Raw genomic sequence first — 27,832 nt, 5'->3', positions numbered from 1 at the left:
GCGATTTTGATAACACTGCGACTGATTGTGCCGCCCTGCTAAAAATAAAACCTTATGAAGAATGATCAGAAAGACATTTTTTCACAAACATAATGTACAGTTTTTTATTTCAAAAAGCAGTGTGTACCAGCTGAAGCATTCACACAATTTATTTGAACAACAGGTAAAAGGTTAAAATCCTCCATAATTTAAACATTCATTTCAGAAAAATAACATCCATTTATTTATTTATTTATTCTCAAACAGGTAACAAAAAGCTACAAAATGATCTATGCACAGAAATTAAAAGGTAGAAAAAGTCAGTGTGTCTGGACCGTACGGAGGTGGCCTTCCTGATCGGTCGCTCCTCGTCTCTGCGTCCTCGTTGCTTCGCCATCAAGTGAACTTATACGTGTTGACTGTCAAGGAAACTCACGTCTGTCCACAGCTCACACCACTGACTGCTAGGGAGAGACCCATTATCGGTCCTCCGCTCACACCACTGACTGCTAGGGAGAGACCCATTATTGGTCCTCAGCTCACACCACTGACTGCTAGGGGAGAGACCCATTATTGGTCCTCAGCTCACACCACTGACTGCTAGGGAGAGACCCATTATTGGTCCTCAGCTCACACCACTGACTGCTAGGGAGAGACCCATTATTGGTCCTCAGCTCACACCACTGACTGCTAGGGAGAGACCCATTATCGGTCCTCAGCTCACACCACTGACTGCTAGGGAGAGACCCATTATCGGGGGCCGGCTTTTTTTTTTTTTTTGGCAGTTTGCAGATTATCTGTACCTGTGTTTTATGTGCGTGACAACCGATAGAATTAATGAATTAACCCTCCTGTTGTCCTCGGGTCAAAATTTGAGCCATTTTGTTTTTTTCAAAAAGTTTCTATATCAGAAATTTGGATTTCTTTCAACCAAATTGACAAAAATAATAACGTGGATGGTTCCATACAACGCTCTCCACGAGTCAAATAAATGATTTCATTGAATGTAGGCGTTTTATTCAATTTTGTAACATTTGAAGAAAAGAATTGATAAAAGAACGTTGAAAGCAGTGACAAAAATGTCGGAAAAAAACAACAACAACAACAACAAAGGTCAAAAGCACGGAAAGAAATCGACAAAGGACTCCAGGAAAGTGACAAAACATCGGAAAAAGCTTCAAAAACGTGGTAAAAAAAAAGAACAAAACAATTAGGGCTGTCAATCCATAAAAAATAAAAAAAAAGTTAATCAAGTTAATCACAGTAATGGGCTGTGATTAATCGCAAATTTAAAATACCAGAATTTACTTGGACACATGCAGTTGAAATAAATACATTTGGGCTGTCAAATCGATTAACAAATTGAATTACGATTAATCGCATGATTTCCAAACTCGCGATTAATCGCACACTCATCTGATCTAAACGTACTTTTTAAAAGAGTATTTTTTTCAAGATTTTACTGCTCAAGTGGATGTTACTGCGGAGCGCTTTACGGTTTCTACTAATCATCAACGAAGCACAGATGTACAACGTCACTGCTGCATCGCTTTCCGATTTACTTAACTACTGGTGAAAAAAAATAGTGGTTTTAAAAGGAATATGCGTTAACTGGTTATTAACGTGTTTAGTTTGACAGCCCTAGTAGAAATACGCACATCCAACCCAGTACTACTGTTGGGTCAGTAGGTACACGATGGCTGTTGACCACTAACTGGAATCCACAGGTGCTGCTATACTGGTGTAGCTGCAGTTACTGTCCTGTAAGAGGCATTTGGTCCGGAACGGTCATTGCTGTAAAGGATATGAGTCATAGTCGAGTTTCTGGGTGAGGACTCCCGTCAGGATGAACTCCGCGTTGTGGACATCTGGACAACAGAGACATCAGGCGTCAGAAACTATGTCCACTATCAACTCTTCTATACAAGTGCTTTCTAAAACTGTACAATAGTCAGCACTTAAACAGGAGTGTGTGTGTGTGTGTGTGTGTGTGTGTGTGTGTGTGTGTGTGTGTGTGTGTGTGTGTGTGTGTGTGTGTGTGTGTGTGTGTGTGTGTGTGTGTGTGTGTTAGGGCTGGGCGATATAGAGATAATAAAATATCACGATATTCTTGACCAAATACCTGGATGTCGATATTGCGACGCTATTGTAGGGTTGACTATTGGTGCTTTCACAAAATGTTATTTACACAATGAGATTTTTGATAAATGAACTCCAGAAATGATTTAACGACTTAGTGGGTAAAGGTAAATAATAGAACAGCTACAACAGTCTGGTAAGTTCAGAAAAGTACATCACTTAACTGTAATGCAGCCTTTAAAACCAGGAAAAGACAACACTTACCATATTACGATATCCAAAATCTAAGACGATATCTAGTCTCATATCGCAATATCGATATAACATTGATATATTGCCCAATCCTAGTGTGCGTGTCTGTGTGTCTCTTACCAATGTTTTTCATGAAGTATTCTCTACAGAGGTGGAGGTCATTGTCACAGGAAATTAAGATGATCTCTGGAAGGTTCTGCGACAAACGGGCGACATTGTTAGAACTTTGTTAATAAATAAACACAAATAAAGACTGACTTTTGTTAAATAATCAGGAGATATTCTATTGTCCGCTGGGTTCTTCTTCTATCGTTATTAGTATCAGTGCCTATTACGGAGTTTATTTTATTTTGAAACCTGATATATGAAAATATATCCCGATCATCGTTCCTTTACATCACCCACCATCCACAGGAAAAAAAATTATTTTTGGCATGTGTAAACCCTTTTAACGGTCATTATAACAACCGACCTAATTATGTTGCATTGTAAAACCATTTCCAAGAAGAACCCGTGTTTTTTCAGGACATAACGAGACATGACGGTGGACAGGTGCATTAAAGGATCGCAAGAATCTGAAGCACCTTGTTCTGTTTGTGCTCCATGATCTTTCTGTACGAGGGCTGCTTGGCCAGCAGCTTTCCTCCGGCACTCTCCAGGATGGGCTTCATGGTGCTGAGGCTGGGGCAGATCCCCGGGGTGACGTAGAAGTACTTTCCCTGCATCCCCCATTACATCAGACAGACAGACAGAGACTAAATGAATTAGGGTTGCTCGATTATGGAAAAAAATATAAAGATTACGATTATTTCGGTCAATATTGAAATCACGATAATTTAACATGATTACTCATTCACTTCTGGAAAGATGATGCAATTACTGAACTTAAAAACAGTGGAAAAGTTAAATAAATCAACAGTAAAAAAAAAAAAAAAAAAAGGATTCCAGCCAGCGAGAATAACCTCAGTGAAAGATGCATTCTTGCCTGAATCATTCTTTCCCATCATTTCTGTGATTAAAAAGGACCGGTCCGACTGGTTTCAGAGTTAACTTGTGAGAGTGTGAGGCTTGTGGTCTAACCTTGAAGAGCGGGGCACTGTGGGCTCGCTTTAGGGACTCCTCCAAACTGAAGCCAAACAACACCTCCGCCTCCGCGTCCCTCAGGGTGTAGCTCTGCTCATCTGCAAAACACACACACCAAAGTTTTTTGCCACTGTTGTAGCCATTTCCTTGGATTTGAGCGAAAAGAAATGTGGCGGTAAAAAGCCTGTGTGGGTCGTGTCCACCTTCCAGTGGCCAAAAAAAGTTTAAGCCAGGCCCTGCCTAACCACGCCCATGCACACACACCCACACACCCACTTACCCACAAACTTCTGGCTCCTCCAGCTCTCGTCCAGCCACTCTGGGCTGACAATGTGTTTGACCACGGACATGGCGGTGAGGAACTTGACGGTGCGAGTCACTTTACTCGCCAGCAGGTGAGTGACTTTCGGACTGCCGTCCGCTACTTCGCCACCTAAAGCATGTAACCTCTGCAGGGGAGGAAGAGAGGAGGACGGACACCTTTAAAACACTGACAACATTCGGCAGCAGGAGACAATGGAGAAGCTAACGTTGTGTACAAACAGAAAGCTAGTGACGTGATTAGTACTTGATGGCCACTGCTTTTCCTTTAAATGTTCCCCATGTGTCCCAGAAAAGTACCGGGGAAAGAGCATTCTGATTTTTACGCCCCTAAACTGTGGAACTCGCTGCCTTAGGATATTAGAATGACAAGCCCTCTCTGTACTTTCAAAAGGAAACTTAAGACTTCTCTTTTTAATCTGGCTTTTAAATTGGAGTAATGCTATTGCACTATGTTGTAACCCTTGGTCTTATTGTTGTGATTTTTAGTTTTGCTTTTCTGTCATCTGTGTTTTAAATTGGTGATTTTGTCATTTGGTTCTGTGAAGCACTTTGGGCTGCATGCTCGCATGAAAGGTGCAATATATAGAAATGTTGAATGTTAAAATGGTGATGACCTAAGTCAGTCCTTCCAGAAAAATGCTGAGTTTTTTTGTGATTGTTGCGGGCAAAAATCCTTGATTATGCGGCACGTTTTCTTAAAAAATGCGAAGGAACGTGCGGGATATTTATGCAATTTTATGCGATGAAATTGCAGGAACTTGCAAAAATTGCGAGAACTTGCAAAAATTGCGGTTTGATGAAAAAGAGAAAAAAAAGTGATTTCCCCAACACCCTGCTTTTCGATGATGTTCACGTCGCATAATTATGTCACATCATAACGTTCCCATGGCAACAGAGGAAAATGGCTGCTAAACTTTCTGAAATTGTCAACTTATGCGGCGAAAGTGCGAAAAAATATGCAGACTTTGGCTGATTATGCATTGAATTACGCGATCACATAATTGTGTTTTTCTTAAGGGACTGTAACATTAGCATCCTGGCTAAGTTGTGTAAGGTCTGAGTGAGTGTGAGTACTTTACCTTTGTGTACTGCTGTACTTGTGCGGGCTCAAAGCCTGTGAACATGACTCGGGGAGTGGACTCTGGAGGAAGCTTCTTATTGGGTGACTGGATCTCCTCCAGTCTACACACACAAACACACACAAACACAAACAGTTGTACTTTTACCCCAAATATTATGAAAATACAGTAATCTGGACAGTTGATGTTTGGTCCAACTGTCCCAGAGACAGACGTCCTGTACCCAGAGCTGCGGTACTGACCTGGCCTTCTTGTTTGCCGGCTGGTTGGTGGAGTCGGTTATCTTCTGCTTCTGGAGCAGCTGGAGACTCTAAACACCACGCCATCATAACAAGAGACACAACCAGATGAGCCAACACAGCACAAGTAAGCTATCATGTACTGCCCCGTTTGGTCTCTTCTTAGTCTAACATTGCCAGACCTTCCTCCACAGCGCTGCGGAGGAGGGTCTGGCTAGTCCACGCAGCATTCCGGGATGGGAGAAACACGTGCTCCGGTTTATTGGCATTTCTTTAAACCAATCACAATTGTCTTGGGCGGTGCCATGCACCGAACAGAGCCACAGTGCCCCTGCAAAATAGCCTCGGGAAGGAACTTGTTTTGTTCTGGATTTACCCTGCAGAGATCTGAGGAACAGTTAACCATAGTCCTCTTAAATCCACCGGAGTTTAGAATTACAACAAAAAGAAAGAGGAAGGTAACGGACATCCAGCCGAAAATTAGAGACATCCGGCGGAATTTCCGGTGGCCCCTGAACAATCCCAGAAATTAAACATCAGTCTCTTCTAGAGCTGCAAAGATGAATCGATTAGTTGTCAACTATTAAATGAATTGCCAACTATTTCGAGAAACAATAATTGTTGATTGAAGAAAAAAAAAAAAGCATCCATACAAATAGACTTGCACTGAATATATATGAATGACAGAATTAAAATAACAGTTTGGTTACACTTTACTTGAAGGTATCTACATAAAAGTGACATGACACTCATGATCGTATCATGAACTTTATAAACAAGTCAAAAACGTTTGACATAACGCTTCTTCTAGTAAGTGGGGCTAGGGTTCATGTGTCATGACAGTGTCATGTCACTCTTATGTAGATAACCTTCAAGTAAAGGGTTACCAAATGTTTTCAGAGAAGCATTCAAAGGCAACTGAATTGAGCTGGTCTGGTCTGGTCTGGCGGCTAACAACGAAAACAAAATGAGTTGACCAATGACGGAGTAGTTTTTTGTTGTTGCACCAAACCGTGAGCCGTGAAGTCGCGCATTCAACAAACTTACCGCCAACGCTTCGGAAGATACTTTGATCGGCGTTCTCCAGGCAGCTGCAGAGAAAAACAGAAGCCAGTTAGTTTTCCGTTTACAGTTGATACACTGATGTTTAAATATTCAACACACACACACACACACACACACACACACACACACACACACACACACACACAATACCGAGGTAATCCACAATAAACTGTGCAGTTTAAGGGTTTCACACCCCAAGGCTACTCCCACGGAGGAGTGTGTGTGTGTAATACCTGCCTGGCCTATTGTGTGACATCCCAGATTTTGGGCCCTATTTTAACGATCTAAGTGCACGGCGTGAAGCGCCTGGCGCAGGTGTGTTTAAGGCGTGTACAAATCCACTTTTGCTAGTTTAATGGCGGAAAAAAGGGTCCGTGCGCCAGGCGCATGGTTCAAAAGGGTTGCACTTAGTGTCTTCATTAATCATAGGTGTGTTTTGGGCGTAACATGTAATAAACCAATCAGTGTCATCTCCCATTCCCTTTAAAAGCCAGGCGCGTTTGGACCTTGGCACATTGCTATTCTGATGGCGGATTTGCTGAGCAGGAAGGAGAGAATTTCAGGAGAAGAAACTGATCTTCCTCGTGTATGAAGTGAAAGCGCCGAGCAGATCATATCATAATACTACGAGCACTTTGCCACCAAAACGATTTCACATTGTAATATTTTTATTTTTAATCTTTTGCTTGTTTGTGTGCTGCTGCATGCTGTGCACGAGCCTAAAATAGTTGCGCTGTTAAAATAACAATGAAATGCTGCGTTGTTGACTTTAGACCAGGTTTTTGTTGGTCAATGGCGCGATCACTTCCCGCTGCCTTGAGATAGCAATATGCCCAGAATGCACCTGAACACACCTCCCTGTAAGACCAGCACGCCCATGGACGCACAGATGGGCGCAGGTGCATTTGCCATTTAAACGACGGGGCACTGGACGGGAAATTGACAACTGCGTCGATCCTAAACTGGCAAAGACACTTGCTTTGCGCTGCGCCGGGTGCAAGACAGAGCCCATTGTCTCTTTCTTACTTTAACCTTGTGTAGTATTATATAACTAATTCCCAACTATCCCATTGTAATAAAACTCAATATCCGACATAAAATGCAACAATCTGTATTATTGACGGTACATTGAACTGTACATACCAAGCAGGTTCTGGACCAGCTGTGGGTTAGGCACCAGTGGTTCAGGGTGTGTGTAGATGGAGTATCGGCTGTGCTGAATCTGTCTCAGGGCTTCAAAGTTGCCCAGCAGTATATCACACAGCCACTGGGCGTTGACGCAGGGGATCTTCCACTCCTTGGCCTTCTCGTATTTAAGTCCACTGGGTCTGAAGAGAGATCAGCGAGACGACCATGTCACCACCAACACCGTACCTGGCAGCGGAGGCCTGCTTCCGACTGCTCTCAAAAGCCACCAAAATGACACATGACTGTTCTCACCCTGGTCACCCACTGTTTGAACTCCGGCCCTCAGGGAGGCCTTACAGTGGGAGTCTAAGAACAAGGACTTCGCAGATTTAGGAATAGCTTCTTTCCCAAAGTGATAACGTCTTAAATGAAGCTAAACTTTTTTAATGATGCAGTTTTTACTGTTACTCAGCACTTTATCCACATCAGAATATGTATTATCCGCTGAGTGTGAGAGTGGGCAAATTGTGTTTTTATGTTATGCCAATTTCGATACCTCAGTTTCGATACAGATTCCTAACGATACTTTTTTTGATACCATATGTTTTAAAATTCATTTCATCATCAACAAAAATACATTAAACACAAAGCTTTTATTTTCCACCTTAATTGTGAATTAAAACAGTTATCAAAATTACAAAAATCTGGTAAAACTGCTCACTCAGAGTAACATTAATAAAAGTGCCTTGCCTTACAAGCTCAGCCTGTCAGTCAGTCATCAGGGCAGAGAAACCTCCGTTGTGGCTGCTTGTCTAAGAGGAAGTGTAACGGCAACAGCACCGCGACTGCTTTCAGCTCGCCATTAATATCATATCGCAGCAAACGCTGCCTGCGTGAAGTTTTAAAAAACTGTAACCACACTTGAGACCAACCGTGACTCTCTGTGACTTCAACAACACTGCAGACAGTTTACTCCGTCCGCACCTCTCCGTGTGTGTGTGTGTGTGTGTGTGTGTCGGTCGGAGCTCCGCTCTGTGTCAATATGCAGAGAGGACAGATAAGCTTGCGCTTATGCGCTCAGATATGCTTTTGGAACCGAAATTTGGCACCGAAAGATAAAGAATTTTTCGATACTCATAGGATTGGAGTATTTTTCGATACCATAAAAGTATCGACATTCGGTACACTGCCCTAGTTATGGTTAGGATGTGCTTGCAGGAAAGATGAGAGAGAGTTTGCTATGAATGATGGGTGAGATGAATTTGGTACGTGTGTGTGTGTGTGTGTGTGTGTGTGTGTTACAATGATGATGCACCTTACTAGAGTGGCTCTACTATTTCATTGTACTTAAATGCAATGACAATAAAAGGCATTCAATTCAGTATGGTTGGCTGGCAGAAAACACTCTAAACTGATGGTGCAAATCCTAATATTTCATACACAACACATCCTTTATCACTTTATCAATGATTCAACAATGAGGCCTCACTGAATACAACTTCCTGTTCTTCAGCGCTCAGATTAAACCATATTACAGTACGTGGAGTAGGCACGGGCCGGTATGATAACCTTCAGTAAAAATATCACAGTTTCCCGGTACTGCAATTACAGCTGTGAAATGTATTATTTTGAAATGTCTGGGTAAAAAAACAACTTTTTTTTCCCCCATTTAACACAATGTATTTTTAAACACAATGCCCACTGGAGGTTTGAGGGATTTCTGAACTGCACTTTCTGTCCTTGAAGACTCAAAAACAGCTCACTGTGTGACGAAAACTGGACTTTTCCAAACCGCGGTATACCTTGAAACCGGCTCATGCATAGCATGAAGTATCCAAGGTTAGCACGTTTGACGACAACAGTAAGACCCAGGTATCTATCATCTGCAACCCCAAAATCTTACTCTTTACAGATGAGGACGGTGTTGCTCCGACACAGATACCCGGTGTATCTGGAACCAGCCAGGTAGGCCATCAACTTCAGGTCGTCCCTGTCAGCATCCACGAACCCCGTCACCGATATAATCTGTCAGCGAAAAGACAGAGACAAGGTTAAAGGACAGAGATGACAGGCAGGCGTTAGGATGCCACTGCCTTTTTTTTCCACGTACACCAACAGATTTCAGGCTGGTAGCACACACGAGTCCTAGAGCCCGACCGATAAAGGATTTTTAAGGCTAATATCTTTACAAATATTTGCTGATTTAAAAATCCGATATTCCGATATATATAAATTTTGATATTTTAAATATTTTTTTTAAACCAGAAACGCGTAACAAAACATAAAACAGATTTCCCTAACAGTTATTTGTAGTTAATTATGAGTCCTCACTAAAATAATATGATAATGCAGTTTAAAATAAACTTGTTTGTTTTATTGTCACAACAGAGGAACATCAAAATATATTAAAGTTCTGATGAATAAAATGTATAAAAATACAAACTTGCCAACAGGAACGTTGTAGAGCGCCCTCTGGTGGACAAACTATGCAACGCCAACACATGGTTGAAAGGTGTTTCGTCCATTTTAATTTTATTTTTTAAATATTCATTTATCGGCCGATACCGATAGTTTGGAAAATGCCTAATATCTACAAAGCTCTACACACGACAGGAGTAAAGGAGATTTCAGCGGGAGTTGGACCTACGTGCTGGGAGCAGGGTTTGGCTCCGGGAGGGAAGGCGAAGGGCAGATGCAATGTCCGATGAGGAGGAACCATCCTCTTCCTCTTCAGTACAGTGTTGAGCCAGTGGGCTGTTATACAGCGCTTCCCCTCTCGGAGTGCCTGGCAGAGAAAACACCACAAACATCAAACAACGGTGACAAAGATGCCATGTTTTTTTGGCAAGTTGAATCAAACTTGGTCAAACTCCACTGAATCAAGGCCTAGATGGCTTGACATTCACCATGCAGTTCAGTCAGCACGTTCAGCAGACTCGCCCTTTTCTTAAAGCCAGAAATTCTACTTTCAGGTACTCAGTCAGTTCAATTGTATTTATAGTGTCAAATCACCACAGGAGTTATCTCAGGACACTTTAAAGATAGAGTAGGTCTATACCACACCCTATAATTTACAAAGACCCAACGATTTCCCTCGAGCAAGCATTTGGAGCGACAGTGGCGAGGAAAAAACTTCCTTTTTACAGGCAGGAACCTCGAACGGACCCAGGCTTAGGGAAGGGGTATCGTTTGGATTTTTACGATTCCAATGACGGACTGGTATTTTTAAATTCAATTCTGATTCCTAAACAGATTCTTGAAAAACTGAAAAATTACATCAAAGATGTAAAATGTTTACTAGCAGTGAATGGTTAATATGCTTGTACGTCCGTTTTGCTGAGCCCAGAGGGGAAAATATGGCATTTTAAAAGTAGCCTACATTTACAGTAGCTAGCCAACGGTAGACTTCAGAGAAAGTGTGATATTTGTACGTCCGTTTTGGAGCAACAGATGGAAAATATTTCAGTCGACACATCAAGTGGAACCGAAACGAGGAACCAGAATTTGCGTTCTAATCCGGTCCGATTCCTACCGGTTGCGTAGGTTCCCTCACCGCAAAGCTGTGCCCTTTCCCTTTTTTGCACCTGCTGACTATCACGGTCATGTTTCTGATTGTGGCCGACCCCTCCCACCCCCACTAGACACAAACAGTTTGAACCCCTCCCCTCCGGCAGGTGCTGCGGTCCATCAGGACCAAAATCTCAGGGCCCAAATCTCCAATCTACAAGAACAGCCTCTTCCCGACTGGAGTGGGCCTCATCAACAAGGCCCCGGGCCCCCGCTGACACCGACTCCGTCTTACCCCAGCCCACACCTGAAGTCGCCAGAGTTAACTAATGCAGTTTTGCAAAGTTATTAGTTTTGCACATCACACATATTCTTCGTTTCGTAAACAATTGCACATTCCTTGGTCAATATTTTACACGTTACCCCCTCTTCGTTTTATACACTGTACAGCTCTTTTCATTTTTGATGTTATACATCATTTCAATTGTTAATTTCTATTTCATATTTAGGATTTCTGAATTTTGCAGAATTTCTTTTTCTTTTCTTGTGACTGTTATGCACAAAAACACACGAGGCAAATTCCTTGTACGTGAAACTTAGGGAATGAACCCGTTTCTGATTCTGACTTCTGTGGGTTTGTGTTACACCAACTCACACTGCATGTTCTTATAGTGTTAGAGTACTTGATAGAGTTGTGTATGTTCTGATAGCACCCATCCTTACCTGTACATACATGTTGCTGACTTGACTCTCACACAGCAGGTGTGTGCAGCGGCTGGTCAGGGTGGGGTCGACAGCACCTCCACACGCCTGGATGACCTGGGGGAGGGGTTTAGTAAACATAAACCAATATACAACATGTTTTACCTCTTTTATATCTACGTCCCATTGAGCCACAAACAATTTTTTTTTACATTTTTCAAAAAGTATTAAAAAAAGCCGAACTTTACTTGAAGGTATCGACATAATCGTGACATGACACTGTCATAACTATGACATGACACTGTCATGAACGTGTCATAAAGGTTATAAACAAGTCATAAACGTTTATGACTTCAGTCATGAAGTGTCATTCGGCTTTTGTCATGACAAGTTGACATTGTTTGGGTTGTCTTGATTAGGACAACTTGACATAAACGAGGATGACATTACCAGAAGATGTATTTTGTCATAACAACTTGACATTAAATTCCTTTGGAGTGTCCTTGACAACTTGACATTAAACAGGATGACATTATGTCAAGTTGTCATTACAAAGGCATCCCAAACAAATTTAATGTCAACTTGTCACGACCAAGACAACTTCTGGTAATGTCACTTTGACTAATGTCAAGTTTTCATAATCAAGACAACCCAAACAATGTCAGCTTGTCATGACAAAAACCGAATGACACAGACAGACAGAAGTCATAAACCTTTATGACTTGTTGATAACGCTTATGACACGTTGACGGCAGTGTCACGTCATAGTTATGACAGTGTCATGTCATGATTATGTTGATACCATCAAATGAAGTGTTACTAAAAAGTCAAAGTAAATGTCTTTACTATGGGTCGCGTGGGTAGCTCACCTGGTGGAGCGTGCGCCCCATGTACAGAGGCCCAGTCCTTGCCGCAGTGGCCGCAGGTTCAGTTCCGACCTGCGGCCCTTTGCTGCATGTCATTCCCCTCTCTCTCCCCCATCATGTCTAAGCTGTCCTATCAATAAAGGCCTAAAAAACTATGTTTTTGTTTTCCCTGCTGACCACAAACCATGAATTTTGTGTACCGTTACACCCCTACTCATAACATAAGCTGCTGGTATTTTATCCCAGGCAGTTCTAAATGGAGGAGATTGCTTTTCTTGTGCGGACTGAGTAACTGTCTTACCCTCTTCCATGTGGCCAGGAGTTGTTTGTCAGCCATCTGTTCCGGGTAGTCAGCGACAGCAAACACACAGCCCAGCAGGAAGCCATCCGGTGGAACTGAGGGTTAGAAAAGAAAGAAGGCACAGAAGTTCAAGAAAAACCACATCAAGACTTTTTTTTTAATGGACTTGCCGTTAGGGATGTCCCGATCAGCCTTTTTGTGCCCACGATCCGATCCGATTTTTAAATATCATAATAAAACTACATCTGTTTCGGGCACCCAGGCAGTTGCCTACCTAGCCTAAAGGCCTGCTCTTGGTGAGTTTTCCCCCTGGACTCCACTGGTGTTTCTGACCCTAAATAGCCACAACTTTGGTGTGTGATGAAACAATTGCATGGTAGGGGACACTTGGGTCTAAAATTCTACACAGCTTTTATGTTCTTTTATAAATCCAAATTTAAATACCAACAGAGGAATAGTTATAAACCAACTCTAGTAACCAAAGAAAAGAAAAAAAAAATCAGTTTAACAAAATCTTCTCAGATGAGTTTTTACAGGGGTTAAAGCAAGAAACCATTTGTGAGCATGGAAAGCTGCCCTGGAAGAAATGCGTACAATGTATTGAATTACATATTATATAAATGTAAAACTGCTCTATGCCTAGGCCTGCAGCTATTGATTATTTTTGTAATCGATTAATCTATTAATTGGATAATTTCTTTTTGCGTTTTTAAACAACCCAAATTAGGGAAAAAAGCAACATTTTTCGAAAAAAAAGCAACATTTGTATTGCCTACATTGCTTACAATATCAAACTAAACATATTAAGTGCATTCAAGTGCCATATTACATTGTTTTTAAAGAATTTTTTTTTTTTTTAAATGATATCAACCTCAAACTAAGGCATACATTAAACATACACAAACATTACATTAAGTTGTGCAACTTAGCTTTCAGAACTACAAGTTTCAACCTGAGACTGATCTGTATATACAGTAGGCCTATATGTAATATTAGTTATACTCAACCTATTTTCATTTATATATTTGATTATGTCACACAGCTCTGTTACACTTATGCTATTAGATCGTTGATCAGCTGTTTCTCCGTAGAGAGAGAGAGAGAGAGAGAGAGAGAGAGAGAGCGAGCGAGCGAGAGAGAGAGAGAGAGAGAGAGAGATGCGCAACAATCAGCTGTTTTTCCGAAGGTATAGTCAACGCGTCAGCTCTTTAGATCAGATCGTGGTCACCACTACGTATTTTCTTGTCTTTGATTTTGGTAGTTGTTGTGTTTGTTGTAGTTTTCATCGTCCATACGACTGTGATTTACTTTTGTCGGGTCCGCTTCATGGAATGGATGATTAAGTTAGACTCCGTGTTTTCTGTTGAGATGCTAAAGCACTGACGTCGTGCTATTATTGTGGTAAGCTAGTTTGATTTTGCAGTAGACACTGACTGTACAGAGTTTTAGTTTTAATTACATTTGAACTGATTCCAAACTTTGGACACTTTCTGTCATTTTCTCCAGCCTGTCTCTTCTCTTAGCCCCTTGCTATTTACGCTCTGGCATGTGTCGCCAGCATAGCCGCGTCTGTGCGACAGTAATAATGCTCCGTGCGGAAACACCGTCCGTCAGCGATACAGCGTTGGTAACATTGATTTAACGAAGCTTCGAGGCAAGTCATTTTGCATCGAGGATTTTTTGTAATCGAATTATTCAAGTTATTCGAGGAATCATTTCAGCCCTATCTATGCCTAAATTTAGGCATGGTGCCTGAGAACTTTCGGCCCTGGTTTTTATTATAAATGACAGAGAGACTACACATTAAAGCTTTAGTGCGTAACTTTGTGATATTAATGAACATCTGTTACATTCAAGCCATTGCCAAATGAGTTGCTACAAAGCTAATTAAGACTATCAGCTCCACACAACTCTCTCTGGATTTCTCAGTATGGCTGTGTTCAGAAGATTGTGGCGTCCAGCGACTTTTGTGCGCAGAAACTTGAGTGAAGATGACTTTAATCCTCCATGTCCTCCTTGGCTACTAGCAACTGCGTGGAGGAGGAGTGGGGGTGGTGTGCGATCACAGTAGGCGTGTATCATGTGGATGCATCAACAGTTTTGTTGTCATTACTTAGAATTCCTCATGGGGGCGACAGAAACTAGGCACTGTAGCTTTAAGGCGATTACGCTTAAAGAGTTATCGTTTTCTTTCCATTTTGGCCCTATCTGAACACTAGGCATTCATATTTCACTCTGGACCAATGTGTTAAAGGTAGAGTAAGTGATGCTAATCCAATACGCTTTTAGTCAAATTCAGCAAATGTCTCCTAACGGTCACCTAGCTCTCTATTTTCTGTGTGCGCTGAAAAATCCAGCGTTAATACACAGCCCTGGCTCTGTAAATAGAAAACAAACAGAAAGTAGTGCCACAAAACACTATTTCAGCCAATTGGCAACAAACGGCGACAGTTGATGGTACAGGGGAGGCAGCATCTGTTATCTGTCTGTGAATCTGCGGGGCGGAGCTTCTGAAGTGGGGGTTGTATTTGTTTGGCAGTTGAGTTCCAATATCAACAATCTTTGAGTGACCATAACCACCCTCCACGCTAAAGCGGGATTTATGGTCCTGCGGACGCTCCACGCAGGGCTTCCGCTGTAGCCTACGTAAGTGGCCTGAAGTTTATACGTGTGCCTTGGTGTGTGCGTCGATCTCTTTAAGAGAATAGCAGGGCCGGTATGTGTGCGTGGGGAGTGTGTGGTAGAGCGAGTGAGATAGTGACGGCGATTAGCTTTAGAGCGAGTAGCGACTCTAGAGTCATAGTCAAGTGTCTCCCCTGTTCTTTCTGACCGCGGTGGGAAATCTGTAGCAGGAAAACCTAACCCTCTCATTGATTTCATGTTGTTGATGGAGAAGGAGAACCAGGAAACGAGTCGGGGGAAGCGCAACCCTACCGTGCCACGGCCAATCAACATGCGTCGGCGGCGCGATGTTTAGTTACATTTTTCGAGAGGTGCGAGTCAGGCTACGGAGTAGGGTCCGTGCCTCCACGTACCTACGCACGTAGCCACGGCAGAGATTTATCGCAGAAGCATGAATCCTGCTCGACTCTGGGTGTACTCACTTTCTTGTGCCGGCTCGTGTCCAAACAGCTGGGAAATGTGCGGAGTCTGGTGGAGCGGAGGCTGCAGCGTCTGCGTCTGCTGCTGCAAGGCCTGCTGGGTCTGATGCTGCAGAGCCTGCTGCTGCTGATTCTGCAACTGCTGATTCTGCAGATGCTGATTCTGCAACTGCTGATTCTGCAGCTGCTGATTCTGCTGCATCTGCTGCATGTGTTGCTGCTGCAGGAAATGCTGCTGCTGCTGCTGCTGCTGGATATGCTGTTGGTGTAACTGCTGTTGGTTCTGCTGCTGCTGCTGTTGTTGTTGCTGCTGTAACATCTGCATGCGCTGTTGCTGCTGGAACTGCTGGAGCTGCTGCTGCAGGGCCTGCTGCTGCTGCTGCTGTAGAACGGGCCGCAGTAGCTGCTGGGGCCGGAGCTGCGGCTGCTGCTGCTGCGGGAGGAACGCATGATGCTGCTGTTGCTGCGAAAACATCTGCTGTTGGTGCATTTGCTGCTGCTGTTGTTGTTGTTGCAGAAACTGTTGCTGTTGTTGGGGCAACTGTGCAAACCCCGGTTGCTGTGGAACCTGGGACTGTTGTTGTTGCTGCTGCGGCTGTTGCTGTTGTTGGTGATGTAGCTGCAACATCTGATGCTGCTGCTGCTGCTGCTGCTGCTGGAGGTGCATCATGGGATGCGGCTGCTGCTGCTGCGGTAGCTGTTGGTGTTGTTGCTGGGCGGCCTGGTGGGACTGTTGTTGCTGTTGCAGCAGCAACTGTTGCTGCTGCTCCGCCGTGAGCGGCTGGCTCGTCAGCTTGGACTGGCTGAACAGAAGAGGGTTGGTGCTGTTGGGGGTCGGAGCGTGGCTCTGATTGGTCTGCTGCTCCAACGGCTTTGTCTGATTGGCGGTCAGGTTCTGGAGGATCTGCAACCGAGGAGAACAAGGAACAGTGAAGTGACCCCATTGATAAACATTATATGAGTGTTGCCGTCGTGGTGTCCTCAATAGTCCATATTCAGTCATAAATACGGTCTCTGGAGATTTTAATTTTAATTAATTCTTGCCAAAACCTTAAACTTCACACAGTTTGTTGTAGGGATGTTAACGATTAACCATTTAACCGCTAACCGACAGTAAGAAAAAAATTTTTGGGATGATAAAAGAAAAATAAACAATCTATTTCTTAAATGGGCGCTATGCAGTTTTGGCAATTTCTTCCTTTTTTGCTCGCATGTTTCTCTTTAGAGCTCCCCCTACAGCTTCGGATTCAACATGGCAGTATGACTTTGCATAAACATACATGCCACTTTCCTAAAGTCAAACGGCGTGTTATCTGTACGCATTTTGAGCTATCCACGTGTATGTCTACGCTGTATACAGCGGATGTAAACATACACGCCACGTGGCATCTTATCGCGAGAACGTGCCGTACTATCGCGGCAACAATGTCACACGCGTCTAAAAAAAAAAAAAAAAAAAAAAAAAAGAAGGTGGGGTTAAAGAAAACAACATTGGGAAAGGCTTTAGTAACACAAAAAAACGACGTGACCAACATCACACACTGAGGAAAACAATAAACGGCTGAGTTTAGGAAAGAAACATTGGGGAAGGCTTAAAAATAAAAAAGAAATACGTTGACAAACGCCACACGCGGGACATGATCCCGGCTCTCCTGGGTGAAAGGCCTGTGTTTTACCCATCCACACCCCGACCAACCTCCGTCCACGGACTTGCGTCCTTTCATACTACTCGCTACGGCAAAAATTCATACGTAATGTGGTCAATGGCAGCGGAACGGCTAAAAAGCGATTATGCGTCTTGATAACATGCAAAAACGGCATACGAATTGGCATGTCATAGATACGCCACTTTATGAGATCAGTCTGTCGGATTAGATATTTGGCAACGCTGTGTGGAAACTCGCTCGGTCAGTCTGCCGTTGCCTCTTTCTCTGTTCCTCCGACAATGCTTTCCTAGCTTTCTGCTTCTTTTTTGCCGGCTCAGCCATGACGATAGTGTGAAAAACTCCATCGCTACATTGTTCTTATAGCTAGCCGGTTCCTGTATGCTCACAGGTGCTAGGGGGAAGCGAGACGACCACCATTCAACCCGAAAAAAGTCATAACCATTCCAATGACTCCGAAGCTGTTCAGTTAAGGTGAATTAAGCTTAAAAAAAACTGCATCGTTCCCCTTTAACTAATAGTTAACTTGCTAGTGCTAACTTTGCACTAGTCAGCTACGTGACACATGCTACCAGGGTTCAAAATTAGCACCTAGCATCTACTAGCCAAATGCTGGTGGATTTGCTTCACTCACCAGCCAAAAAAACAATCGTAATCTATTGAGTGGCTGGGCAATATATCAATATTATATCGATATCGTGAAATGAGACTAGATACCGTCTTAGATTTTGGATATCGTAATATGGCATAAGTGTTGTCTTTTCCTGGTTTGAAAGTCTGCATTACAGTAAAGTGATGTACTTTTCTGAACTTAGCAGATTGTTGTAACTGTTCTATTATTTGCCTTTTCCCCACCGAGACATTATGTCTACATTACAGATTATTATTTATCTAAAATCTAAGTGTGAAGATATTTTGTTAATGCACCAATAGTCAAGCCTAAAATATGGCCGCAATATCGATATCGAGGTATTTGGTCAAGAATATCGTGATATCTGATTTTCTCCCTATAATCTATTGAGTGGTTAGTCAAATTTGAACATTCACCAGCCAAATTTGGCTGGTGAACGCAAAAGTTCATTTTGAACCCTGCATGCTACTATATTATCGATGAGGACTGGCGGACCGTCCTACACACAGAGTATGCCAGGCAGACACACAGCTGACAACCTCGCAGGTGGATGCGGTGGAGACAGGCTCAGACATACACGCTGTGTCAGCTGTGGACTTGTGTCGTTCACACAAGCGATTTCAGAAAGGTGGCTGCATGTGTCAACAACAATGCACGGGAAATCGCGGCTGCGCGACAAATACAAGTCCGCAGCTGTCCACAGATACAGCATGTATGTATAGATAATATTAGTCATGAAATGTGATCCTGCTCTTCCTCACATAAGAAGCTGGCTCAGTGACATGAGGTAGGGAAAACTGCTGTTCTAATGTTTTTGGGGCGAACCGTTGTGATGTCTTACATGTGCAACGTTGGCAGGTCGACTGGCTGGCTGCATGTCAGAGTTGTTGGTGATGTTGCGGAGGGTTCTAGCAGCAGGGCTCCAGCCAGGGATGCCCTCTGGAACCGGTACACCTAAAAAGCAGAAACACGCGAAAGCTTCATCAACAAGATACTGGGTTAGAAACCAGCGGCGGGAATCAAAGAGTAACTCGCAATACGATACGGTCACAAATCGTTGGCCACCGTAACGATGGTCACAATACAGCATGAGACTTAGGTCCTGAAATGTGTCCAACAAGATGTTGCAGGTCTTTTATCATGTCTGTGAAACCGGGATATATTCTGAGACAGTTATCGTACCGTGAAAATCTCATACCATTGCAACCTCTTATTTCAAAACATGAGTGGTTCAGATGGAGGACATTTCCACTCTAGCCAACGACTCCGATCTGACATACTTCAAACCCGAGATGACAGTCTGACACAGACTGAGACCAAGACTTTATTTAGAGCATCTCTTCAACCTGTCGCATGGCTGTTACCACACAGGGTAGAAGGACTGTTGATGTAGGCCTAACGGTGATATAGAATTGCAGTGTCTCCCCCCAAAACTTTCTTTAGCCCGGTAGCAAGTGTCTTTTTTCGACCAGGGCCCGGCTGGGGCCAGTCCCAGACTGATCGCAGCATTAACGTAGAGCCCAGTAGTTTCTCTGATAACCGAATGATGGACGGAATCGCAAAATTGAGAATTTAAAAAACATATAAGACAGATTCCATACGGCCCTACATTTAGTCAGAGCTAAAAGCTAACTAGAAATTTTAAAAAATATTACTAATTCTAAGTTTCCAACCTAGCTGCCCCACTATAACTGGAGTTTAAAAATGTGTCCTAAAATACATTACTAATTCCCAGAGACTCAGGCCTGGGGAGGGGCAACTAAGGCCCAATGGGCCACTAGGGGAAAACCTGGAACTGTAACTAGGAGGAACTGTGCAGCCTTGGGGACGAAGGCGTATGAACGTTTCTGACGTACTGACTGTAATGGCTAAGCCTAAAAATGTAAAGCCACTGAGGGGCAGCTGCTTTACCAGCGGTGTCAAACTCCGTTTCACTAAGGGCCACACTGGAAAATAAGAATCACATCTAGGGCCAGACATGTTTAGTTTAGTTTAATGTTTTTATTTAATCGAAAAAGTCAAACATCTTTGACTGTATTACTGCATGTCTCATATACTCTTCTCACTTACAGCTTGGTCAACATAAAGCCCCCAAAAAGTAACTTAGCCATCAAAGAAAAAAGGTTGTAAAAAGCAAGGGAAAAAAGTTCCCTCTGCAAAAGTTGCAAAAACGTTCAAAAAAAAGTTTCAAAAGCTTCGACAAAAGTGACAAAAACTTCAGAAAAAGCAACAAAAGCTAGGTGGGCCAAAATGTATTATGAAACTAAATTGTTATCTGGGCCAGATCTCAATCTGCCAGGGGCCAGATTTGGCCCGCGGGCCTTGAGTTTGACACGTGTGCTATACGGACTTGAAATAAAGAAACAGTCTATGGCTAGCAAACTAGCTGACGCGCTCTCTCTACTGTTTAAATCATAGACTCCAATAGTCATCGTTGCGTTTTGATGGACATTTATTGATCGCATGTTCTTCGAATGAATGTGCAAGAATCCATGTGTCCATTAAGCTCCCTCAACAAACATTTACACATCCACATGAGTGTGTAGCGATTTGATGCGGTCAAAAACTATTTGTGCTCCTCCGATTAACAGCACCCCATGTTACCTGCTGAAAAGTTCCTACCTAACTAGTAGGGGTGTGACGAGATCTCGTTGTACGAGATCTCGCGAGATTAAAACGTGACGAGATTTCTCGTCGAGGTGAAAAGTTTACATATTGTGTTCGTCTTGTCTGTCACTCTTTCGTGGTTTATTATTTCCGCAGGAAAACCAAAATGTTGCCACACAAATGATTTAAAAGTGGCAGGGGGGATCTTCAATAGTAATTCCACGCTCCATCACGCTGACATCACATCGCCTCACGAGACAACTTTTCACCTCGACGAGAAATCTCGTCTCGTTCTCGTGAACCCAATCTCGTGATGTGTCTCGTCGAGTAAGCGTCTCGTCACACCCCTACTAACTAGACATCACTCAAAAGCACACTAGTGACACCAGTGGACAATCTGTGTCCTACACCCAAAACAAATGAAAAAGGCTCTTACACTGACCTTGCTGTGTGGTGTGACTGATGGCGGCGGCAGCCGAGCGAGCCTCTGCGGGCATGGCGCCCACGCTCCCCGGCACGGGAGGCACGGTGGCGCACAGGTTAATCAGCCCACTGCCGGTGGACGACGCTGGGTCCTTGCTGCCGGGGGGCCCGGCTCGGCGCCTGGCCGTGCCGGTCGGGACGGGGGCGGTCGGCGCGACCACCTCGGCCGGCGTCCAGTTGAGGTTGGTGCCCTCCTTCTCCGTGGAGGAGTCGTCGTCCGAGTCGTCGAACATGCGCTCGCTGCGGCGCTCGGGTTTGCGGGGAAAGTGCGGGGAGACAGAGTTCAGCTTTTTGGGTCCCGGTCGGCGGCGCGGGCTGGACTCCTCGCCAGACGAGCCGCCGCTGGACCGCCGGGATCGCCGGGGGCTGTAGCTTCCGTCGGAACGGGAGCGCTGGTCGTACGACTCGGCTTCACTCTCGTCGTCCTCCTCTGGCTCCACGTATGTGAGCCTGGGGTGATAGAGCACCTCATCTTTTCTGCTTTTGTCTGTAAAAGGGTGGAAAAAAGAAATGGGTCACAATTGTTGTGCATCAACTGACTGGTTTCAGGGTTCATACGCATTTTAACCAATACTTTTCCATGACTTTTTCGGCAAATTTAAAGTTAAAAAAAATTCCATGACTTTTCCAAAACTTTCTGGGTCTTTTTATGTTTCCAAAACCTTTCCAGGCCTGGAATTTGCATTTTTCAAATTCCATAACTTTTCCAGTATGTCAAAACGTATGAACCCTGTGGTTTATGTCTGATCACATTAGGGTTGTTGGAACGAATACCGAAAGTCGAATATAAATTGAATAGTAAAAACAAATCTATAATATTCGAATGCTGAAATTACTATTCGCAGTGTTTCCTCTGTTTATAATGTAGTGGTGGCCCACCATGGCAAAATTTCTGCCACCACGGTATCAGAAATAGGGCTGTCCAAAAAATTTTGTTGCGGTTTCCTTTTAAAATGATCCGCTCACATTGCAATTTACAACAACAAGTAGAACTATTCAGAGGTTATTGTTGTTCGGAGAGACCTGCTCCCACTGCTAAAAAAATTCCTAAAAGGAAACACTGATTCGAATATGGCTTTTCTTTTTTTAAATATGTTGGCTAAGGTTAGCTAATCTCCCTCTTCTCGCCTTGGCCTACCCGCATGGGTCACTCGTGTCACATTTTAAGTTAGCGGGAGTGAGAAACCCAAGGCATTGTGAGGTCTAAGCTAACATTACGTACCGAGTAACGTTAGTACAACATCACAGCTGCGGCTGGAAATCAGAAGGACGGGAAATAGTTTTAACATGACTTTAAAATCGAGATCCACCGAGCCAAAGTGCTTATGTTAACATAAATTAGCTCATTCTTGTTTTCTAACTGCGTCATGAGTTATAGTAACGTTAGCTTAGCTGGGAGATTCATGGAGACAGCTAAAGTTTACGTTAGCTGCCCTATGGCTGTCAGAGTTAGCTTCGACTTCATATGTTACCTTCTAACAGCTGTATTCTCAGTAACGTGACAATCTGCAAGAAACAGTTTGCTTATAAATCGCTAAAATAGTAGTGACAGCACCGTTTGGCTTAGTTATTAATGCCATTAGCATCTTAGCTTAGAATATTGTTACTTAGTTTATGACAAATCATTTCAGCTGTGCTGTCATTGTGCTAACCGGGCACCGTTAGCCTTTATAACAGAGTGGCTTCACTACACTTGTTAGATAAGGTTTCATTACAGAGTATTGTGTTTGTAGCTGCGTGCTCGTGAAAATGAATGTAAACAAAGTTGACCACATGCTTATAGTCGCATTGACAATGCATAAGCCTGAGTAGTGTAGTACATATTTATAACAGGCTGCATTTGAGCATTAAATATTTTATTATTCAAGTGATTTAGCATTTAAATATCCATTATTACAAGCTTCAGTCTTAATTAAAAAAACGATTAATCGCAGCAAATGTGCAATCGCAGCAAATGTGCAATTAATTAGTTAATTTTTTAATATATATATATATTTTTATTTTTACAGCTGCACGTTCATATGACTCTTTGGGGGCTTTTTAGGCCTTAGTTCGTCAGGACAGCAGAAGACATGAAAGGGGAATGACATGCAGCAAAGAGCTGCAGGTCGGAGTCGAACCAGCGGCCACTGTGTCGAGGAGTAATCCTGGAAGTTGCTTTGGATAAAAGTGTCACCTAAAGGACATGTAATGTAAGGTTATGTAATCTTTAGTTGCAGCCCTACTATAGAAACTCACCATCAAAACTCATATAAACAATCATATAACATCATATAAACAAATATTAGAATCTAAACCAATCAAAAAAATACAGAAATACACCAGATAGAGCACCAGCATTACCTTTAACAGAATCGGTTATCCAGTCAGGGGTGACAACCTTGATGCCCGGGTGTTTCAGGGCACACTCAAACTTGGCCTGGAGGGCAAAAAAACATACCCTATAATTAAAAGGGCCCATAATGATGAACATGACAATCTTTTATTTCTACTCATTGCATAGGCGCATTCACGAAATATCTTTTTACATGAGATGAGTTTGTTTGGAGCTGTGGTTCTCAACCTAGGGGTCGAGACCCACAAGGGGGTCGCGAGATCATTTCTGGCGGTCGCCAGATGGTTGGGGAGAAAAACTCACAAACACAAAAATCCACAGAGCCTGGAGCATATTGGACAAGGCTACGTGCTAGCTGCTAAACTAAAACTAAACTGTCATTAAAGTTTAGTTTAACGACATTATTTGTTTAAACGTATTAATCAGAGCATTCAAAAATTCACTCAAAAATCAGCAGGGGGAGTCATGTAGAAACAGCCGTTTACACCAACCTCATTATTCTGGGGGTCACAGCTCGAAAAAAGGTTGAGAACCACCGGTTTAGAGAACCTGAGATCAGCACTGATGTTAAAGACTAATAATTCCATAACAGAAATTCTTAGCAATAACACAGTGGAACTAGTGAAATTTTAAAGATTACAAACAGAGCGTGCACTTACCCCCTTTGATTCCTTCACTACTAGGTGGGTGACCTTCTTGTTGAGGTTAAGTTGACATTCTCCTCCATAAAAGGTTATGTAGGCCCACAACGTGTTGAGATCATCTGGAAGCTAGACACACACGCACACGCACACACACAAATCATGAGCTTAAGATGCTCCAAATGTTCATGTTTTTTTCAAAAGTAGAAACTATAGGGCCAGCACATCCCCAGACATTCCAAACGTAAGTAGTAGAGCTGAAGATCTTTGCCCAAACCAGACGGGTTCTGTCTTAATTTCTATCAATTTACACGGGCTCGGGCCGGGCCGGGCTCGGGCTCGGGCTTGTGCTCCGGGTTGCGCGGTAAATGAGCGGTCAGGTGACTCGTTTCGATTAGCGTGAAAATGGATGCTGAGGAGGTGAAAAGGAGGCTGGCCTCTGGAGGACTCATTTTATTTCTTTGTTCCCACTTCCAAGCGGCCTGTAATGTACGTTAGTCATGAATAAATCATGTTAAAAAAAAATGTATAAATGACTCATTCTTAACAAAAGGCAAACGAGCCGTGTGCGTGCGCACATTTAAATAATGTCGGGCTGTAAACAGGTTGGGCTTTTAAAAAGCTGTCAATCAAAATGAAACATTGAACGTCGCGGTGGGCGCAGTGTTGCTTTTCAAACCCTCTTAGTGACTTTATTTCTAAAAAGCGACAAATTTAGTGACTTTGTATCATCAGGGGTCAAAAATGTCAAAAGGCGCACAAAGAAGTTGATAAAAAAAATCGTGAAAATGTTGACCCAGAAAAACAATAAGTTGCATGGTCAACAGGAAGACAACACAGGGGTTAACTGCAGATGATTTCAACTGACCTCTTCTGTCTGCATATATCTCAAAATTCAATGATATGTACATGTAGAGACCTTGAGAATGTTAAAATGGATTGCTTGAAGAAAGCTCACAGATGACAGCACGCGCACACACACACACACACTCACACGCACGCACGCACGCACGCACGCACGCACGCACGCACACATACTCGCATGCACACGCGCACACACACACGCACACACACACACACACACACTTACCCTAGGTAGACAAGCTGTCACACCAAAGAATATCTGTCCTGATTCTGGGGAGAATCCAGTAACTCTGTGGCGTTCATGGTTATGGAAAAACACAGGAAAATTCTTATTTTGGCCTTTTGATAAACTCTGCACATTCTATTTTTTTTTTTTTTCTGGAATTATAAACATTAATATTCTGGTGCCATAATTGTTAACATGTTGAAATGACACCAATTTGCGGTGTTTTGGACCCGATGGTTGGAAGGATACGGTAACAGGTCTCCACATCTGACTGAGAGGATCACCCAGGATGGCTGGAAAACAGGAAAAAGAACAAAAAAGGTTAATGCTTGGTTCTCTCAGTTACACTAGGTATGTGTCTTTAGATCACCGTTACTGTTTGACTGCGGTTAAAAATCAACATTAAGAAAATGACTCCCACATGCTGTGTTTTTCCCGTGAAAAGAATTGTTTGCAATTCTGGGGGGAAATTGCTTATCCGTTATCCGTCTGTTTTCAGTCTTTATGCTAGGATAAGCTGACCGGCTGCAAGACCACTTTCAAGCCAAAAATTAAAAGGAAGTAATGGTTGAAAAAACACCAGCCTATTTAACTATAGGGAGGGACAAGCCATAAAAAGTTACACAATGTCTAACGTTGGTTAAGTGTGAACATAGTCTGGCACAACCCTTACCTTGACAACAGGCAGGTCAAAGACCTCTCTCGACTCGCCCACCTCGGGGTTGTCCCCATCCTCTGCAATGATGTGAGTGGCTAAAGCATTGTAGGACACCTCCTTTCCTTTTCCCGCCTTCAGCAGCTGCACCACCTGGGATATCCGCACAAGGGTCAGTCAAATTCAGTTCAGTCCAGAGTACAGCCCAGCAACTGGCAGCTACTTTGTCACAGAGCCACTGTTGCAAGTTTCACACATTCTGAGGTCGTTTCAGTACAGCTTACTCAAAACCTGATTTGTTTGCAAGGGTCTTATTTGAACAATGCATCCAAAGAATCCCATGTGTGGTGTCTCAGCAATAGAGGTGTTGAAATTAATCAAATAATCGATGCATCGAATCGTGGACATGGACGATGCTGCATCGATAATCGGCCGGCTCATGATCGATTATTTCTGTTTACAATTTAATGTAGGCCTAACAACATTTCTGTTTTCATATTCTGTTATGTTTCGCACATTCAGGAAGTGCCATGTGCTCAGTGCTGTAGTTTTATGTATCTAATTTATTTAGCATTAGAGCACTGCAGAATGTTTTTTTTACTACGAATTAAACATCCTACATGGCTTTAATAGAAAAATGTATTTGACGCATCGTATCGAATTGCTGACATGATAATCGTAATCGAAAGATCAGTGAAGATTCACACCTCTACTCAGCAAAAAGACATAAAAGACCAGGAAGTGCAGTGTCATCTTAGATCTAAAACGGTCAGTGTTAGCACTGAAATGCAAAAAGGAAGAAAAACAAATGGCAGTGAGAGTGGTTTGAACCAAAAAGTCACCCGTGCACTGGATTGTAAGTGGAAATGTGCATATATTACACAAGCAGGACATGATATGATTCATTAGCATTTGAAACATAGTTCCCACAGAAATCAAACGAAGGTGTTGGTCCGAATGTGCTCACTAGGTTGGACGGTTTAACTAACGTTACTCTAACGTTACGTTCTCCCATTTCACTTGAGCAATAACCTCACAAGGTGGTTTATCGCTGGACAATGACGTTGCATTTAATTTACTGTTGCAATCACATTTCCTAATGTGACACACTTTGCATCACCTCTGTTGTATATAAACACGCTGAAAGAGAGGTGCGACTAGGAATCACAATTTGGCAGGAAGTACAGCTCCGTGCCACAGGTCCCCCCCCTCCCTAGCACCAAGAGAAATAGCGCATGCGTAGTAAGGGGCGCCTAATTTAGCAAGATGTTGATGGTCACAGGTTGATGCAGGATAACACCGTGCATAATCCTGTGCACCTAGGTATTTCACTACCCGTCACAACAGCGCAGTATCTGTACTGCGGTCATGGTTTAGAAAAGGCAAGCTAACACACGCCAGCTGTATTACTAGCTTAAGAAGCCCTGTGATAGATAAACCACAGGAATAAGCTAGCAGCTAACCATCTGTGCAACTACGAAACTCATAGCTAACGTTAATGCTAAGAGGGCTGTATGAAAAGTATAATGTTAGTGCTGGGTAACTAAGCTTCTACACCAAAATATTCACATTGAAGTCGAGCATCACAAACACGCCCTCACGCGTATGTTTACAAGACATAATATAGGGATCGCCACAATACTTTGTCAGCCAAAGAGCAAGATCACTGTCTCTCATGTAGCATGTCTGCCAGTTAGCTAGCTGGTTAGCTTCTCCTGTAGCATCCCATTCAGATTGAATGGTGCTAGCAACTTAGCCTGCTACCCAATTTAGCTACAAGAAGCTAACGTTCAGAGCCTCACCTTTTGGTCAATGTCCCCTACCACGTAGAATTTGACATCTTTGAAAAGTTCTTCGACAACCTTATTTTCCTCCTCAGACATGATTGTCCATCAATGTCATCGGATTATATTTTAAAAACCCAGTTAAAAACTAAAAGAGTAGAGTGTCTACGTTACAGCAGCTAGTTTAGAGCGTAATTTACAGTAAACCGGAGACACTCTAGCGCCAAATCGCTGAGC

General features: G+C 43.1%; 1 protein-coding gene across 2 annotated transcripts; it reads right to left on the bottom strand.

Annotated features, from left to right (window-relative positions):
• Positions 1 to 218: 218 nt before the first annotated feature.
• Positions 219 to 27,832, bottom strand: paxip1 (PAX interacting (with transcription-activation domain) protein 1). 2 transcript variants are annotated; one of them, XM_028593988.1, is made up of 23 exons: positions 27,614 to 27,832; positions 25,830 to 25,964; positions 25,406 to 25,449; positions 25,157 to 25,220; positions 24,085 to 24,195; positions 23,434 to 23,509; positions 21,050 to 21,577; positions 18,842 to 18,954; positions 15,709 to 16,609; positions 12,605 to 12,699; positions 11,459 to 11,554; positions 9,876 to 10,013; positions 9,132 to 9,253; positions 7,244 to 7,428; positions 6,083 to 6,126; positions 5,039 to 5,106; positions 4,797 to 4,899; positions 3,674 to 3,842; positions 3,391 to 3,491; positions 2,895 to 3,029; positions 2,431 to 2,506; positions 1,787 to 1,847; positions 219 to 391 (listed from the first exon to the last, which is right to left on the bottom strand). In XM_028593988.1, the coding sequence occupies exons 1-23, from the start codon at positions 27,692 to 27,694 to the stop codon at positions 376 to 378; spliced, it is 3,462 nt and encodes a 1,153-aa protein (XP_028449789.1). In that variant the 5' UTR covers positions 27,695 to 27,832; the 3' UTR covers positions 219 to 375. The 2 variants fall into 2 exon arrangements, with proteins under 2 accessions (XP_028449789.1, XP_028449788.1); XM_028593987.1 differs by lacking the exon at positions 219 to 391 and having other exon boundaries at positions 400 to 1,847.

The sequence above is a fragment of the Perca flavescens genome, chromosome 12, assembly GCF_004354835.1.
Source record: "Perca flavescens isolate YP-PL-M2 chromosome 12, PFLA_1.0, whole genome shotgun sequence".
Classification (NCBI taxonomy): Eukaryota; Metazoa; Chordata; class Actinopteri; order Perciformes; family Percidae; genus Perca; species Perca flavescens.
Note: the sequence above shows the minus strand (reverse complement) of the source record. Positions and strands in the feature narration are given on the sequence as shown.